At 36.5% G+C, this 18537-nt stretch overlaps 1 protein-coding gene across 3 annotated transcripts in view; it reads right to left on the bottom strand.

Annotated features, from left to right (window-relative positions):
* Positions 1-18537, bottom strand: part of STIM2 (stromal interaction molecule 2) — a 139504-nt gene that overhangs the window by 28765 nt on the left and 92202 nt on the right. The window contains exon 1 of one of the 3 annotated variants that reach the window (XM_027599132.2): positions 2226-2460. The exons of the other annotated variants lie outside the window; for them this stretch is intronic. Within the exon in view, the coding sequence (XP_027454933.1) occupies positions 2226-2391 (166 nt within the window). The 5' untranslated portion in view covers positions 2392-2460. Of the gene's footprint in view, positions 1-2225; positions 2461-18537 lie in introns of those variants that run through there. 3 annotated transcript variants of the gene reach the window in all.

Raw genomic sequence — 18537 nt, 5'->3', positions numbered from 1 at the left:
AAATGAAGAAAACAAGTGAGCAATAAAAGCAGACCTAAGAATCCATCTATGTATATATAAATCTGAGAAACATCTTTCTGATAAACTACAGAAAATTATGAGTTCACTTTTGCAAGCAAAGCTAATTTTTCACAATCTGCCTTTTTCATTAAGTGCTCACTAGAGAAAAAGCTTAAATCACAAACGAAAAATTAACTAGCAAAAATTCATTTAAAAATTACACATGGTAGTTGATAATTTTCTATTGAGACAAAGCTTTGACTATTTTAAAAATCTTCTCTCCTTCATGTGTTTCTGCCATAAGCTTGGACATGTGCCTGGGGCTGCTGTGTCCATTTAGCCAAATAACTTAGAATAGCAGCCAAAGGTTCAGGCCCTCGGTGCTTTCCACTGAATTTAATATATTCAAAGTAGCCTTTTTTCTCTTAAGTTTCTTCCCATTCAGCATGAACTGCACTGAGAACTGCTTGTCTTGATTGCCAAGAAACCAACAGTGCAGCTGCACCTCACACACCCACACAAAAATCTCAGCCAAGAAAACAGGATAAGATTCTCTCTGTCATTTCTATGGCTGTTCAACTGATCCACAACAAAAGTCCCTGATCTCAACACTCCAGCACATCAAAATATTCCCTCAATTCCCAATGAGCCAGGAGAGAAAGGAAGAAAAATCAAGTGAAAAAAATACACATTTAAAGTGCCCAAATCCTAATATTACTCTACTCTGTAAATAGAGTATTACAGTGGTTCTAAAGTAATTTTCTTTACTATGACTCTTTAGAACAACAAAATTTTAACTAAGAGCACACAGTTTACTTTGGAAGAAGGTTCACTTCTTCCTGTGCCTTTTGGTTTCTTTGGTGATGCCTAGTAAATACCTCCACTTCTCATGACCAAGATTTGTATTATATATTTGCTTTCCCTGCTCCAAATACACTAGTTGTCTTTCATTTCTTAGGAGAGATCATACTTTGTCCTTCCCTAGGGCCTTTGCACATGCTGTTTCCTCAGTATGAGATTCTTTTCTCCATTGCTATAACTCATCTTTGTCTATTTACTTTACTGAGACTCCCTAAGTTAAAACTTTAATTCCTCAAGGGAGGCTTCCCAAACATTGCTAATGGTCATAAATCACTCTGTACTTTTTAGGCATAACATTTAACTAATTATAATTATTTATTTGTATGATTATTATTTCAACATCTGTTTACTTCACTAATGCACATGCTTCTTGCTTCTATTCCTAGCATTTAGTACACAAAAGACACTCAACAAATTATCTGTTGGATCCTCTTGAATAAATGAAGTAAAACATGTTTAATTGGCAGGTATTATGAAAATCTATTCCCACACTTTAGTGAGGAGACCCAAATGAACAGAAATAGGAATCTGTCCATATAAGAAATTCTTGATGGCAAAGGAATCACTCCTTTAAGAATAACCTGGTTCCTCATCACCTGCCTCTCATGGCTCTTTCACATGTGTTGTTGCTAAACAGCACTTCCACCAGAGGGCAGCCAGAGAAAGATATTGCATTTCTTCAAAACCTAGATTTCCCATCTGCAAATCTATAGAAATGCCGATTTCTGTACTGCTAACTTATATTCTTTCTTCTAGAAACTGTGTCTCTGAGTGATTTTTGACATTTATTCCAAGGCCAACAGAAAGAGACCTGATTCTTGTCCCACCTGTGTCACAGATTCACTAGGACACGACAGCCAGGTGATTAACTGTGACTCGGTTTCTTAACACAGAAAACTGATCTAGACCATCTTTAAAAATTCATTCAAATTCTGATTCCATTATAACAAACAAAAGTTGGTGTTTAAAATACTGCTAAACAGCTAGGCTAGAAAGTAGATTATAAAATACTGATGGGGGAAAAGTAACTCTAAAAACTTTCAAGACAGAAACAAAAACTGCTGCTAATGTTTATTGTGTGTGTATTAAACACCAGGAGAGATTTGCAAACATTATTTCAAATACTCATCGCCAACAACCCGCTGAAGTAGGTACCTTGATCATCATACTGAACTTAAAAGTCTATGAAGGTGAAGTTCTTAATTAGACATAACAGATTAGCAAATGATCAAACCAGGTTTCAGACCAAGTTTATTTCTAGAGTTGTTAACCACTGTGCAATAAATTGCCTTTTTAGAGTTAGGTAAGTGGTCTCAATAATCAAATTAAGCAATACAAGTAGAGAGTTTATGCTCCAGTCATACCTCCAGCCGTATCTGCAGCTTTCTGAATGTACCATATTCCCCCATGCCACTCCTTCAGCCTGGAATGGCTTTCCCTTCTTCTTCCTTCTCTGCCTGGCATGTTTCTTCCTTGGCCTTTAAGACTCAGATCAGGAAGTCCCTTGTCCACGAAGTCTCCCCTATCCATCCATTTTCAGATTATAGTTGCTCTCCTCTGTGCCCCCGATCACATGTACATATATCTGCCACAGGATGTATCACATACTCTCATGGAATTGCCCGTGATTGTCTTATCCCCTGGGTGAGTAGCTCCTACAAGGCAAGAACTTGTTTGTTTTTTTTTTCACCTAACACAGTGACTGTTAACACCAAAAAGCCACATTCCTTTGATACAGGACTTTACATTTTATTATACCCTTTCACTTATATTCTCATTAAACCCCCCATAACCACATTTGAGAGATAGCTGTTCTCTCTACAGTCTATACAGAGAACCTTGGCCAAAAGAAGCCAAGTAATTACACAAGTAGTCACACATATCTATGAACTGGAAGAGCTAGAATTTGAACTCTCATTTTCAGAATCCAAGTTCACTGCCAATACAGGTGTCTCCTTATATAACTCACTGTTTAAAACTTAAAACACATTTTCTCTTAGAAACAAACCTTCTAGACACATAGTACTAATAGTGATACAAGAGTTATACCTTATATATGAGCAATCTGCTATAGGTAATTGCATTAATAGATTTGGGATTCCACTACAGACATCAAGGACACATTGTGACCTCCTGAGGGCCTGGAAGTAGTAACACAATAGCTCAATGGAGCTATGCCAATTCTTCATCATGGGGTGACTCCTGGAACTTAAAGCCTAAATGATAAGACTTCTAAGAGCCAGGGGACTCAGAGCTGGGGCAGGGCTCTGGCACAAAGGAGGTGGTGGGGAACAGGATAGAGCGGGCACAGGACGGTGAGTAGAACCAAATCTTCAGGAGATGAGTGGGTGTGGAGATGTAGGATGTGTGGGGGGCACGCGTTTATGGATTTTCACAGGAACAGAGGCAAGATAAGGATTCTCCTTTTCATTATCCCTCCCCCTTGCTGCTCTCAACAGGGCTATTTCTGTAATAGGGAACGAAGTTCCTGATTCTGCACCAAAACAGCTGCCCTCTCTTCCCCTTCCTCTTTCAAGTGTCAGTCCCATGATTTGAAAAAGAGGGAAAATGATAACTGGACCTAAGGGGAGAAAAGCTTTTAGACAGCAGGAGGATTTGTAGTAATGGGAGAATGATGAGATAGGAAGGGCTAGAAATAGCCAGCAACAGAGAGAGAAGCTAGCATTCCTGTGGCCACCCAGCTGAAGCAGCCTTCTAAAAGAAACACATGAATCATGCATAGGTACATCCTCATGTACAAACTGGTTATAAGTAGAAGAAACACTGCAACTGAAAGTGATCTCCCCCCAACAATTTCTATGACACTTAGTATTTGTACCAAATAGCACATCATACATGCTGCCTTATTTCTAACTACACCTTATGTCCCTACTATACTGTAAGCTTCCATAAGGCAGGAACTATGCAGCCCAGCATAAAGTTGCCATTTAAGTATTAGCTCTTTGTGTAACTGATGTTTTTCTTCCCTAAAGGTGGGAACCAAACCTGTTCTGTTGTTTTTAATTGGATCTACTGACATACCATGCCTAGAGTTGTATAAAAGACAAAAAATACTGTTTTCATGGTATTTCATGATATTTCAAAGCAGCACTGGATAATCCTTGACTCCAAATCAGAATCACAGAGACCTACAACATCCTGGAAGTTAAAAGGTGCCACTTTACACCTGTGTGTTTGACAGCAGGATGAGATGAGAATTTGTGTGCTTCCAGTCCACCCCTGCCTTAAGCAAGTATGATATACACAAACCAGTGTGAAAGATACACTTTAGAAGATTAAAATATACATATTAACTTGCTCCTTTAATCTATAAAAGGCAATCTTAAAAACCAATGCACCCAGTGTACTTAGCCATATACTTGTATTAAGTTACAGGCCTAAAAATACAAAACAGCTTAGTGAAGTACCAGCATATAAGTTTTCATCTGTTATATAAATATTTAATATAAGTACATGCTGAAAACCTTCAAAGATGATTTGTAAAATCACCTAAATATTGTGAGAAAAAACTGATTTCTAATTTTAAGGCATTAGTGTGCACATAGAACATGCTAATAATAGCAGTAGCTAACATTATGTGAGCACTTGGCAATTTCCAATAACTAGGCTAAAGGCTTTACATGAATTATTTCATGAAATTCTTTCAACAACCCTATGATGTAGGTTTTACAAGTAATATTATAATCCTGGTCCCACAGATCCAGAAGCTGAGGCTCAGAAAATATGAGTAACTTGCCTAAATTCACGTAAGTAGTGGAGATAGGATTCAAAACTACATCTGTTGACTTCAAAGCCCCAACTTCTAACCATTACACTCTTCCTCCTCCTCTCCCTCCTCTGCATGGCGAAAACATTTCAAAATACAGCCCAAGTCACCATCAGCCACATCAGAACTTGAATATACACATTTATTCTGTATTTCATGTCTTATAAGCTCTCCTACTATTTTTTAAAAACTGCTATATCCTTAATTTATGGTAAAAAAACAAACAAACAAACACTTGTTGAGGGATGCCTCAGGGGCTTAGTCGGTTAAGCGTCTGCCTTCAGTTCAGGTCATGATCCCAGGGTCTTGGGACTGAACCCTGTGTCGGGCTCCCTGCTCAGTGGGGAGTCTGCTTCTCCCTCTCCCTCTTGTGCTCGCTCACTCACTCTCTCAAATAAACAAATAAACAAACACACACACACTTGTTGGGGCCCCTGGGTGGCTCAGCTGGTTGAGCGTCCGACTCTTGATTTTGGCTCAGGTCATGATCCCAGGTTGGTGAGATGGAGGCCCCTGTCAATCTCCATGCTGGGCATGGAGTCTGCCTAAGATTCTCTCTCCCTCTCCCCCTGCCCCTCATTCTCCCTCTGTAAAAACAAAACAAAACATACACACACTTGTAATGTTCTTAATATTAAGAAAACAACTGGCATAACAGTTTCTTTTGGCAAACTAATGTATTTTAGAAAAATCAACTTCTGATACCATAATATGGTACTGTAGAGTTAAATACAGTACAGTTCAATACAAACTCACTACCTTCTATTAAAGCATGAAAACATCTTTATAAGTACCAACAGGTTTGGTAAAAGGGTTAAGGAGGAGAAAGAATAAACATTATTAAAAAAAGCCACTACATTTAAAGTTGGCCATATAAAATGGTTATTGAAAGCAGTTCTATATTTTGCAGCTTCTCTGATAAAGAAGCTAAAAATTATTTGTGGTTTAAAAAACATCTGAATTATGGGCATATTTATATGAAGTACTGAATTCTAAAATATAGGTGCACACCAGTATTGATCATGTCTCTAAATTCAATTTCACTATAAAATTTCAAGTAACTAAAGCCTCAGAAGGTCTCTTTACAGTGACAGAAATAACTTGTCACAGGAAAATGCAGTTAATCTAAGGTACAATACAGCAGGGCTTTGATGAAAAGCAACTTCAACTAAATGCAATAGAAACATTTAAAAATTACTTTTTAGAATACAGAAGATGAAAAAGTTTAAAGCCTTCCACATTTCATCTTAACTCAGCCAGTTTAGATTTTGTGGTGTGACTTCTGAGTGAAATAGATGATCAGCTGCTCTGCATGGTCCAGACAGGCTTATCTTTAGAACGGTGCCAGAATGTGAGCTCCTCATTTGCACGCTGCTCGGCGGGGCATGTCTCTGTAGCATAGACTAAATTCCTGCAACATGCTATATTTGGACACCTAAAAGCCACACCCTGAACTTGGGAAGTCCTGATATTGGTAGTTGTACCCAAGACGAATAACACACTTTCCCTCATGAGCTCCTTACCTTTCAACATGCAAGAATTACATGTAACTTTGAGGCACACTTCATAAATGCTGGCAAATGTCTGAACATTCAGAACATAAAAATTACCAGGGTGTTAGCTTCCCAAGAGTGGTACAAATGGACACTAAGGGAAGACTTTATTACTTTTTCTCTTGTAAACTGTGATCTTACTATAATTTAAACAGGGTGTAGTATCAACCCTTAATTTCATGAAGATGGTGAGGAATAACAAAGATATATCTTTTTTTTAATATTTTATTTATTTATTTGAGACAGAGAGCGTACAAGCAGGGGGAGCAGCAGACAGAGGAAGAGGAAGAAGCAGGTTCCCTGCAGAGCAGGGAGCCCAGTGGGGCTCAATCCCAGGACTCTGGGATCATGACCTGAGTCGAAGGCAGGCGCTTAACCGACTGAGCCACCCAGGCGCCCAACAAAAACATGTCTTAAAAATAAAAACTGGAGAAACAAGAGTCTTAAAATTATATGACTGTTCTGAAGATTAACAAAATGCATGTGGAAATGACTCTAAGCAATGGTGAAACTACTCTACAAATGTAAATAATTATCACAATAAATAACAATGGATCAGAAATTTTTTGTAATTAAGGAAATGAAAGGAATGCACTTTCTTGAGTCCACAAACCAGTGGACTCAGGGGCCATAAAAAAAAAAACCTAAATGTTTAATCAAGTTTTCCTAAATACCTCATTATTGTGTCATTAAAGATATCACCTTAGGGACAGAGTGGCTGCATCTCTGGTTATACATTCTTTCATGTTACACTCAGCCCTCAGCTGCCCTTCTCCTTCCTCTTTATTTATTTACTTTTAAACACTGAACTGAGAATAAAAAGAACATTTCACATCAAATGAAGGTAAGTTCTTTAAGGGCAAACAATACTTCTTATTCATTTTCATATTCCCAACATGTTGTACAATGTCAAAAATATAGCTAGCACTAAAATGTGGAATGGCAGATATGTCTTAGGAACTCAATTAATGCTTGTTGGATGAGTGAATAGATGACAAAGTGATTCTATCACAACCAAGACTGCCAGGAAAATGTCACCTTCATTCACTCCTTTTAGTGTCATTTCTAGATAAAGCAACAAACATTTTCAGAAGTATGACTAAGTCTCATAAAATGGAGCAGATGCTGCCTTTCAAAGAGTATATTTAACAACAACAGAAATTCTACTTTTAAATGACAGCTTTACAAATGTTTGCTTCAATTTTCTGCTATTAAAATTATTAAAATGATCAATTATTTTTTTTCCCTGGAATTTGAAAGTTTCTTCAAAAGATTTTCTCTACATGCACCTTGGGATTCTTTTATTCAGCAACTATTTACTGAGTTCACAGTAATTACTACTGCGCACTGGATAAAATGTAAAACATCAGAGTCAAGAAATTATTACCAAGACTATTAGAAAGCTCGAAGTCAGAAAATTACTGACTTTAAGAGGGAGTTCAACAAAAAATGAACGCAAAAGCCCAGTTAATAAATACTTTCTTTCTAAAGGAGATTAAACTAAAGGCTAGCTAAAAGTTGAGTTTTCACAGCTTGTCACACAATCTCCAGGGAGGAAAAGACACTACATTCAAAACTTTTTAATCCTAGTTTCTTCTAGACAGAAAAATTCACCAATTTCAATGGCAGGAGCATTTTCAAGACTCAGGCAGTTTTTATTTGATCTGCAACTACATATGCCTTTTTCTAGTACGTTTAGCATTTAGAAACCTAACAGTTCACCAATACTATTAGCTGCATTTACTTGGTAGATAACATTTTCCAACTTAGGTTTCATTTACTATATACAGTAGTGGTTTAACTAGTTATTACCGGCAAAACGACTTTTAAGAAAAGTTCTCATTTTTTGAGTACTGCCACATAGTTAAAACATTAAAATACTAAATAACTTCCCCATTCACAGGGACCCTTGTCAATAGCTAGTTATAGGAAGAAGGAAAAATGTGAATAATGTGCTTCAGTAATAAAAATACAGACAGACTCACTGACAGAGTGTCACTGGAGAGCGCTCAAACTCCTCTCCCAAGTTTTTTCTAATTCTCAAATTCATTTCAAAATCTTTCAATTGCTTGGCAGTGGCTAGATTCCATAAGGGGATGGGAAGATAGGCTAGTGGTGATCAGAGTCTACATAACCGGGACACGGGGTGGGGTGGCAGCTCTGTGAGGGCACAGGTCTATACATGGCAGACTCCTGGGTAAGGTAGCAGCCCAAGAGAGTCAAGAGAGAGGCTATGTGCAGGGGGGCTGGCAAATAAGAAAATATTTTGAAGATAACAGGGCAAGGTTTTTCATGATGAGTAAAAGCAGGCAAAAGTAGGGAAAGGGATTAAGCTAGAATTAAGCTAGAATTGATACTGGCAGCAGTATTAACTGGTATCAGACATCAGTAATACTCAAGACTCTTTAATATAGAGTGAGAAATAGATATAAAGGTATGTGCTTCTAACCTGTTCACTGAGAAGGCCTGGCAACAACACCTCAGTAGCAATGAGCATACCTAGTGCACAAATCATGGTTTCTAAATACAATGTCAACTATACGTAACCAGGAGTCCTTGAAGAAATGGTTGTTTCCAGGGCTAGGGCTGAGAAATAACAAAATAAGCCTGGAACATCTTTTTTGTGCCAGAAAGTAAGGAGGAGCTCAAACAATGATGGAGACATACATACAAAAGAATACAGAAGTCAGCCAGCTTGAAAGGCTTTCCACTAGCCAAACATGGAAGGATTTGAGTATCAAAACAATGACAGCAACAAATTACAGCCCACTGAATAAAGGAGAAATCCAAGAGTCCACAAGGATATACATGAGTAAGTGCAGAAGATCAATCTTCAGATCATAAGAGTCTGAGATTCACTATTTCTCCAATTTCTACTTTCAAGATACATCTGTCATCTCCCCTACCATCTTCACAGGACAAGATGTTGACAATACACTGTTTAAATCTCTTCATTACAGCAGAATGCAACTAATAAATAGAAGGAATGATGTAACTCAAAAAATTACAATTTGGCAATCATGAGAGTTAATTAATTCGGGCAAGAAATACCCACAGATGCTAAAACTAGTGGGTGCAAGTGATATGAGGAATATGCTTTTACAAAGTCTCCAAGTTTCTCTACACAAAAAATATTACAAAGGAGAAAAAAGTAACTTTACAGTTAAAAAAAAAAAAAGCAGACACTATCTTAGGTGATCAAATACCATCAGTACCCAAATAAATAGATGCCATTTGCCACTTAAAAAGATGTAATGAAAAGGATCATTTCTGTAACAGTCCAACCCAAAATGTATTACCTGGATCTAATCATATGAAAACCTCAAACAAATCCTAATTCAGATACAATCTGTGAAATGTCACTCTTCTAAATTTCAAGCCAAAGACACGGAAGTCCAGGAAATACTATGGAATTGTTCCGAATTAAAGAGGAGAGGGACAACTAGGTATAATGCATACTCTTGGATCCTTTGGGTATTAAGGTCATTATTAGGACAAATGGCAAAACTGGAATGAGGGTCTCTGGACAAAGTGTATGTGAGAGCTCTTCGTTCTGGTCCTGCAACTTTTCACGAAACTTAAAACTGTTTTCAGTTAAGACATTACAATTTTAAAAAGAAATCTTTCTAATTCTTTCTCAATTATGTAGGTAGAGTTCTAATAATTGCTCATTTCTCTAGTACTTTGTAGCTTGTGTTTTTCTTCAATACAGTAATCTCTTAACCCTAACAATGATAACTGCAAACACTAGGCCCTTATTAGCTATCAAGTATTGTTCTACACTCTGCATATTCAGTAATTCATTTAATCCTCAACATAATCCTCTAAGGTGGTAGTACTATGATTAGCTACATTTACAAATGGGGAAAGTTAGGAACACAGAGATTAAGGTACTTGCACTTGCCCAAGATCACAAATCTAGTTAAGTGTTATGTAAAGAACTGAATACAGGCAGTCAAGCTCCACATTACTTTGGGATACTGTCTCTCCAAGAAAAGCATAGCTGTACTTTGAGGTTTCTCAAGAAATTAGTGTCTAAAAGATGAAAGGCCTCAGTAATTATGAAGCCTCAGAACCCATAAAGTTTACTTGTTGTTCCTTATTCACTTAGTACCAGGTTGAAAAGACATACGATACTAAATTCACACTATTAGAAAGCTTCTAATATGGATTTAGGATGTTTATCCTGCAAAAAACTAATAAACTACTACAGAAATATTTATGATGCCTTTCGAAAACCAAGACTTCAAAGGAAAACCAATTCCCTTAACTTAGGTTACATTCAGGAATAATCTGAAATTTTAGTAGTCTTTTTTTTAGGAATAATTACATTGTTTAAATTACATGTAAATAAAACACATGTAAACTTTACTATTTCTCCACTTTCATGGGCTGGAGTTGAAATAACCTGTTTCAGAGTTTTTTGCCTTTTCTATCATCTATTCAATAATTCCCAGTTGTATTCCCTTGTTCTGTTGTAATTGACTTATTTCTCAGATCCCAAAGTGCTTTCCTATTTTAACTTTTTTTTTTTCTCCTGGGCCCCAGCTGTGCCAAATGAGAAGAAAGTGATTCTGCTTATTTTGCTTATTATTAGCTATTACCTAATAATTAAATTCAGAGTTCTTCTTAAATTATAAATTGCCCTTTCTTATACTTGCTATTACATGAAAACAATATACTTTATTCTATTAAGTAATGATTTTTATTTTAATGAAAATGTTGACCAGCCAGAAACAATCACCTCTAGATCCCACCGTTTAACCAATTTACTTGCAAAATAAACAAATCCTTATATTCTAGAAGATGAGCTCCATATCTATTTGTAGTTTCTACATGCTTTCAATCTACACAAATTCTAATAAAAATATTTCATCCATTTGATATTTCTGAGATCTCTGCTCCTTGCTTCCTATTAATATGCAGAAAAAGCAAAGACATTCACAATGACATGAAATTCATTTTTGAAAAAATATCACCCAAATTTTTTACTAAAAAATGTGGATCATAAGGGGGGAAAATTAAGTAAGCTGAATTCAGAAAGGGAGGCAAGTCATAAAGGGACTCTTAACTATAGGAAACAAACTGAGGGTTGGTGGAGGGGAGGGGAGTGGGGGGATGGGGTAACTGGGTGATGGGCATTAAGAAGGGCACTTGTTGGGGCACCTGGGTGGCTCAGTCGGTCAAGCATCTGCCTTCAGCTCAGGTCATGATCCCAGGGTCCTGGGATGGAGCCCTGCCTCAGACTCCCTGCTCATCGGGGAGCCTGCTTCTCCCTCTCCCTCTGTCCCTCCTCCCTGCGTGTGCTCTCTCTCTCCTGCTCTATCTCAAATAAATAAATAAAATCTTAAAAAAAAAAAAAGAAAGGGAGGGCACTCGTTGTGATGAGCGCTGGGTGTTCTATGCAACTGATGAATCATCACCGAACTCTATCTCTGAAACTAATAATACACTATATGTTAATTAATTGAATTTAAATAAAATTAAATTTAAAAAAATATGGAAAATGAAGACAGCACTGTAAACTACAAAACTACCCTTTCTTATAGTAGCCTAAGTCACAAAGAAGTATTGCTTTTCCTAGAATTGATAACAAGATATTACCTATAACTACTTATAATTTAATAAACTCTTCTTGTAATTTCATAAAGGCATATCCTGCAAGACAATTAATTCTCTGGATGCCTTAATAAACTTTATATATTGGCTGACTGATGTTACATTTGTTGTTTTTCCCTACTGAGAAGGCTTCATTTGGCAAAAATTCATAAGTAACTTAGATAAGAACTCTAGGACATCATGAAGACACAATACTGCAAAAACCCTCTGCATTCTTCCTCTTTATAAATGTAACAGTAGTTGTGAATAGTAGTTGATATTCTCATATATTTCTTAAGTTGATGAATAGAATTTGCCTTTTGGGGGTGTTTAGGTCTTGTACCAAGAATCATCGATTCCCTGAATTTACAGGTATTTGGAGAGTATCCCTTTCTCAAGATTTCCAAAGCAACTCAGAATGGACAGCGCCCGGTTTCTGCCACCACAAATTTTTTCTTGTCCTCCAATGATGCTTTTAAAAAAACACCTATAGTTCCTCTTACATGGTACAGACATATCTAGAGATCGTAAGTAAACACAGCGACAAGGGTTTCACCTTGTCAAAGTAAGAAGTGTTGTGCAATAGGGAAAATTTGTAATAGCCAGTAAGATTCTAGAAAGGGGAGAGGTGGAGTAAAATTTACAGATACAATTCTCAGTGTTGAGAGTTACATTGGCTCATTTCATTAAAATACCAAAATGGGATTTAATAAAGCATCTGTATTTGGGAAATGATACACTTAATTATCATAAGATTCAGAGTTAAGACCAAAAAAGGCCCCTAAGAAAATCCATTTATAGTCCAAGTTTTAGACTGCAAATATCAAGAACATACCAGATATTTCTGAAAAGGGTAGCTATATTTTATACCATGGGACACATGCTGCCAGACCCCACCCACCCACCCCTGCTAAGCTTTTCTGCTATCTTCTCTTCTCAAAGTCTAGTTTGAAAGTCAACAGTATTTACCATCTTCACTTCCTCCTTCACCCACTCCAATCAGACTTTCACTTTCACCACTACAGGCAACTGCTTTTGTCAAGATCACCAACTACCACTTCGTCAATCCAATCTCTGTCACCTTCTCATTTGAACTTCTGGAGCATCTGACACACACTGTGCCCTGTTTATTAAAACATTTCCTCCCTAGGCTTCCAGGACCCTACGTTCTCAGTTCTCCTCATATCGCATCTCACTGCTCTTCCTGGCTCCTCCCTCTGCTTCCTGACCTCCTGGCACTCAGTCCTTCACCTCTCTGCATCTTGATCTCAGTGTTGATCAACTCTCTTTTCCCATTATTAGTCCCCTAATTGGGCCTGTTCAGATTTTTTTCTAATTGCCTCCATCTCGAAGAAATTTTAATACCGCAGGTACATAACACCTAGGAGCCATCCTTAATTCCTGTCCTCACCCCCATCAACTTCCCAAATCCAATCCAATGGTTACCATCCTCTCTGCTCTCTGCTACTGCTCTTTGCTACCTCCCCAGGTCACTACAAGAGCCTCAAGGCCTCACGGCCTTCCACTTCTACTCCTGCCCCTTTTCTTCAAGAGGCTAATACCCACACAGTTACTACAGTAATCTTTCCAAAAGAGAATGAAGCTAGATGTACAATAGACTACATTATACTTAGAATAAATCCCAAACTCTTTATTAGGCCCTACAAGGTCCTACGAGATCTGGCCCCTGTCCATCTTGGATCTTATATGTCTCCTACTACTCACCCCATCCCTTAGGACCTTCTAGCTATACTAGCCTTCTCAGAATCCTCTCAATAGTTTGAGGTCACACCAGACTCAGGGTCTTAGCCTGGCTGATCCCTAAACCCGGAATGTACTTCATCTATACCCCCCTCTGGCTTACTCTCAACGCTCATCTATAACCAAGTATCACTTCTCTGGGGAGTTCTTCCTAAATGACATTACTTAAAAAGCCCTTGCCCTACCTGGTCACTGACTATGTGTTACCCTGCTTTACTTTTATCCTATCACTTATTTGTTCCAGCACTCTTATGAGTGTATGTATCTACATGCACACATGCAAACTTGTTTACTATCTTTCTCCCTAAAAGAGTAATGACTTCATGAGGGAAGGATATTTAATTTGCTCAATGTTCTATCCCCAAAGCCCAGAATAATGCCATCTCACAGGAAGAACTAAATACATGTTTCATGACTTAATGAATGAATGGAGATGTGTGTGATTTTTATCACTTGTGATTAATAAAATCATTGGTGATAAAGTATCTTTACAACAAAGTTCCCAATTAATCTCCTGCCACTAAAGTAAGACTTACTCAAACACATAAACTGCTCAAACTTGAAAATAAAGCTCTGTAGTAAAAAAGAACACAGTATGCTATAATTTCAAGCCACTCAACAAAACATGTTCAACAATCAGTTATGCACAGGAATTTATTAAGCATTTAGTTTTATGATAAATTCAGCCTCCATTACTTAATATAGTGCAGGTTCCATTAGAAACTAGAATGATTACTTTTAGGGGCATTCCTGAAAACCATTCAAAGAATCTGGACACAGCCCTAAAACATTTATTCACTAACTTAAAATTTAGCCTCCCCTTTTTTTCAATTACACATCCAAAAGCTTCCAATTACACATCTAAAAGAGAATGCAGTCTATGTCAAGGTCAGATTCATGCAACTAAGCATGCTCATTAAAAACAGATGAGAAAAATTTAGACAACTACCAAAGCAGATCAATCTTCAACTATCTCACACTGCAATCTGGGACATGCTTACCTTTGCTAAGGTCACAGGCTCTGGATCAGTGGGTATGCAGCTAGTACACAGAAACCTATTATTATTCATTGTAGTAGTAGAGCTGTAGCACTATCATTAAAATTCTGCCACAAAAAAAAAAAAATTCTGCCACAAGATATTTGGTACTGGTCAAAACATGGAAAATAATGATGTTAGAATTCTATATTCTTACAACATATAATTCAGAAACCAAATAAATGCATAAGCAAATTAAAAGGTAAGGTCTTTCTTGGGGCCTCCCCTCTCTAAGTACTCAACCTCCCAATTCCCCTTTTCCCAGCCCAGCCCAACCCCTTCCCAAAAGTTTAAGATACTGTTTTTAAATTGTCATTCAAATTCTTCATAGGAAATAAATTCTATGACGGATTTGAAAATGTTTAGTGACATGCCTGTGAGTGCCAGCTAGCAATTCTGTCAACAAGCCTGTCTTGGCTTAAATTCATCTTTTATTAGCTAACGATATCTTTTCAATCCATAAACCAACACAAATATTGGTGAAGAAAACAAATGCTGATATTAAGTGATGTAATAAGGTATAATCCCAATTACCAACCTTTATACATAGTACTTTTTGAACAAAGTAGTTCCTGAATTTAAAATTTTCTATATGTTCAACTTTTAAAAATGTCAGTAGAGTGCTTCCCTGTTTCTTTAAGCACAGTCAAATCTATCAGTTCTTAAGAAAACCATTCCTTTGATCATACTAGCCACTTGTAACTGCCATTCAATTTCCCTCCATTTTCTTCCCTATATCTTAAATAGAGGGTTGCCCACCATTTCTCTACTTCTTATCTACTCACTCTCTTAGATCATTTTTTATTGAGATTAAAATACATATAACATAAAAGCTACCATCTTAACCATTTTTAAGTGTACAGTTCAATAGTACTAAGTATTCATATTATCGTGCAACCACCACTACCATCCATCTCCAGAACTCTTTTCATCTTACAAAACTGAAACTCTGTACCCACTGACCAATAACTCCCCATTCACCTCTCCCTGGCTCCTGGCAACCACCATTCTACTTTCTGTCCTTATGATTTTGACGACTCTAGGTACCTCATATAAATGGAATCATACACTATATGTCCTTTTGTGACTGGCTCATTTCACTCAGCATAACGTCCTCAAGGTTCATTCATGTTGTAACATGTGTCAGAATTTCCTTCTTTTTAAGGCTGAAGAATATTCCATTGTATGTATATGTCACATTTTCTTTATTCATTTACCCACCTATGTACATTCAGGTGGCTTCCACTTAAATCTTTTTTAACGCTAATTTTGTATGTGTGTGGGACTCAATTCCCCATACCAATGTTTAAATTGATTCTTGAGGGTTAATGATTTTCTTCTTGCCAAGTCTAATAGTTTTTCCCAATACATCGTATTTCTCTATATCAGAACTACTAGCCACTTTTCATCTCTTCTCTCTCTATCCCCCAACTAAGGAAGGGAGGGAGTGAGAAGAAATGATTTACAAAGATTCACATAACATAAAGAGAATAACATAAAAGATGGCAATGGAACAGGGAAATAAAATAAAACTAAGTTAGAACATGCACAGAATATACATGAGATCCTTAAAAACAGCTACGAAAAGTAGACAAAGGAAACAAAATCAGTCATAGGGTTCACAAAATAAGCATAAATCATCTTCTCAGGAATACATCTGTTCCTATTAAAGAGACCTAAAAAAAAACCCACTCTTTGTGAAGGCCTTCAACAGATACCTTGTAATAAGATAGACTATGCCCTCAATTATACAGCCATCCATTATCTCCTGAAAACTTTCCTCTCTAGACTTCCAAGACAATGTACCTGATTCAGCTCCCATGTTTCTGATGGCCATTACTTATTTCATTAGCTAATCCTCTGCTTTTGCCTTATTAGCAGTATTCCCAGGGGCACAATTCTCTTTCCCTACTCTTACTGAACTCTCAAGTCAATATGACCTTATTATACCTTTATGTGAGTGAATAACAACTCTCTGTTGTTAATTTTGTTCAAGAACACAGCCCTTAAGCAACCAAAAGCTCCTAGTGATAAACACTTGTTTTATACTCTTTTTACCTGATTACATGCTAAGGAAAAGAATTGATGATGGAAGTAAAAACTTAATTTACTTCAATGGAAATCACATTTACTATTTCATTTTGTCAGACTGATTTAGACTCCACTTTTAAACTAATAACTTAAGTAAGCAGTTAACTTTAAACACTCTAAATCAAAAGTATCTAAATGGTCCACCATTTTCAACATATGGAAGAATTCACACTGACAGAAAGAGAAACAAAAGACTGGCCAAATGTTAGAAGAATGCTCATTAAGGATCTCATATTGAAGAGCACCTTAACCAGATGAGAAGTTGGAAAATAAGCTTTATTTGCACTAAGTACTCTATTTAGATAGAGTAACCATCCACAAAGTGAAAAGTATTTAAGTATGACACACATACTATGTGATTTACCCTATTTTTTATCATTCATTCTGAGCCATATATTTATATATGTAATGTAACATATACACACATATGATCCAGAATTTCAAAAATGTTTAGTTTTCAGAAACAAGTCATGTTCATATTGCAAATGAAATGGTTATTTAATATCTTTGAAAATTTTATCTGCATTGTATTTGTAATTTGCATTATTTCTATTATAATTACTTCTAAACTGCTAAGTAACATTCAGTGGAATAGCAAAAAAGACCCAAGTAAACACACACTTGTTTAAAAAGAAAAAAGATGTTTGTACAACTGACCACCTCTGAAGAGGAGAATACTACTATCAACAAACAAGTCCCTTATCCAAAAGAACGAGAATAAAATTTTGTTCCACCTCAAGTAGAATTTAATACAGTGTATCTCCTGCAATAATATACTTTAACATAACAGAACTGTAACCAGAGTCCAGCCTACCCACCCACTTCCCAAAACAAAGAATGGTAAAGCAAAACTTAACACAAATCTATATAAAAGTGATTCCCAACTGTTGGGGAAAAGGAAGAATGAACAGTAAGATGTTTAAGAAAGACTACTGTTTTCTAAATAGTCCATCACAGTGAAAAGTGGACAGCCCTCATTTTTACCTTCTGCAGAAGGTTCTGTTACTGTACTCCAAACTTGAGGTATTCCTTGAGTCTGTGAACATAGCAGAGGAGAAATGTAGAATAATTCAGGTGCACAGGAAACCATAATAAGGCAAATTTACAAACAATCTTAGAATTGTACTTCCTTAAATTATAAGAAAACTTTCATTATATGATGAATTACATACTGGAAAATTTGTTATTTGAGAAAAAATGAGGCTCGCAACATATCTATTTCATGAGTTCCCAAAGAACAGAAACTGTCAAATTTCTAGAACCCAAAGTACAGAGGGATGTGATAGGCAATTGGTCTCTGCATCCTATTCTGAGAGGTAGTCTCTATTTCAGAATAAAATCAAAAAAAGTATAAAAGACACAGCTGTCTCAAAGTGAAGTATCTTCCACAGATTAAAAAGGCATAACTAATCCTAGCAAATCAGTATACACAATGACCCTAAATCTCTAAAAATATCCTGAAGTAAAAGAGGAAAAGGGTCAACAATAAAAGAGAAAGAGAAACAGGAAAGAAGAAAATGAAAATAATAAACACCTAAGTGGTTAACCCCAATAAATAGATATGAAATGAAGGAAACAAGGAGACTGAAATGCTAACATAAAATAATGATTAAGTAAGATCAGAAACTTATTGTGAGTGCTCTGAATTCATGTAGATAATTTTATCAAAGAAAGCTATTTGATTATTCTAAAAAGGACACACTTTATGCAAAGTACAAAAATCAATTCTGATTAATACAGAACAGTGTTTTGCAAACTGATCAAGGAATATTCATGCTACTCCTCCAACAAAAATCCATGTTAAGCACACTTAAAAGTTGGTTGATAGAGTAAATGGGCAGTATGTCTG

The sequence above is a fragment of the Zalophus californianus genome, chromosome 2, assembly GCF_009762305.2.
Source record: "Zalophus californianus isolate mZalCal1 chromosome 2, mZalCal1.pri.v2, whole genome shotgun sequence".
In the NCBI taxonomy this organism is placed as follows: Eukaryota; Metazoa; Chordata; class Mammalia; order Carnivora; family Otariidae; genus Zalophus; species Zalophus californianus.
The sequence above is the reverse complement of the archived record's forward strand: the minus strand, read 5'-3'. Positions and strand labels throughout refer to the sequence as shown.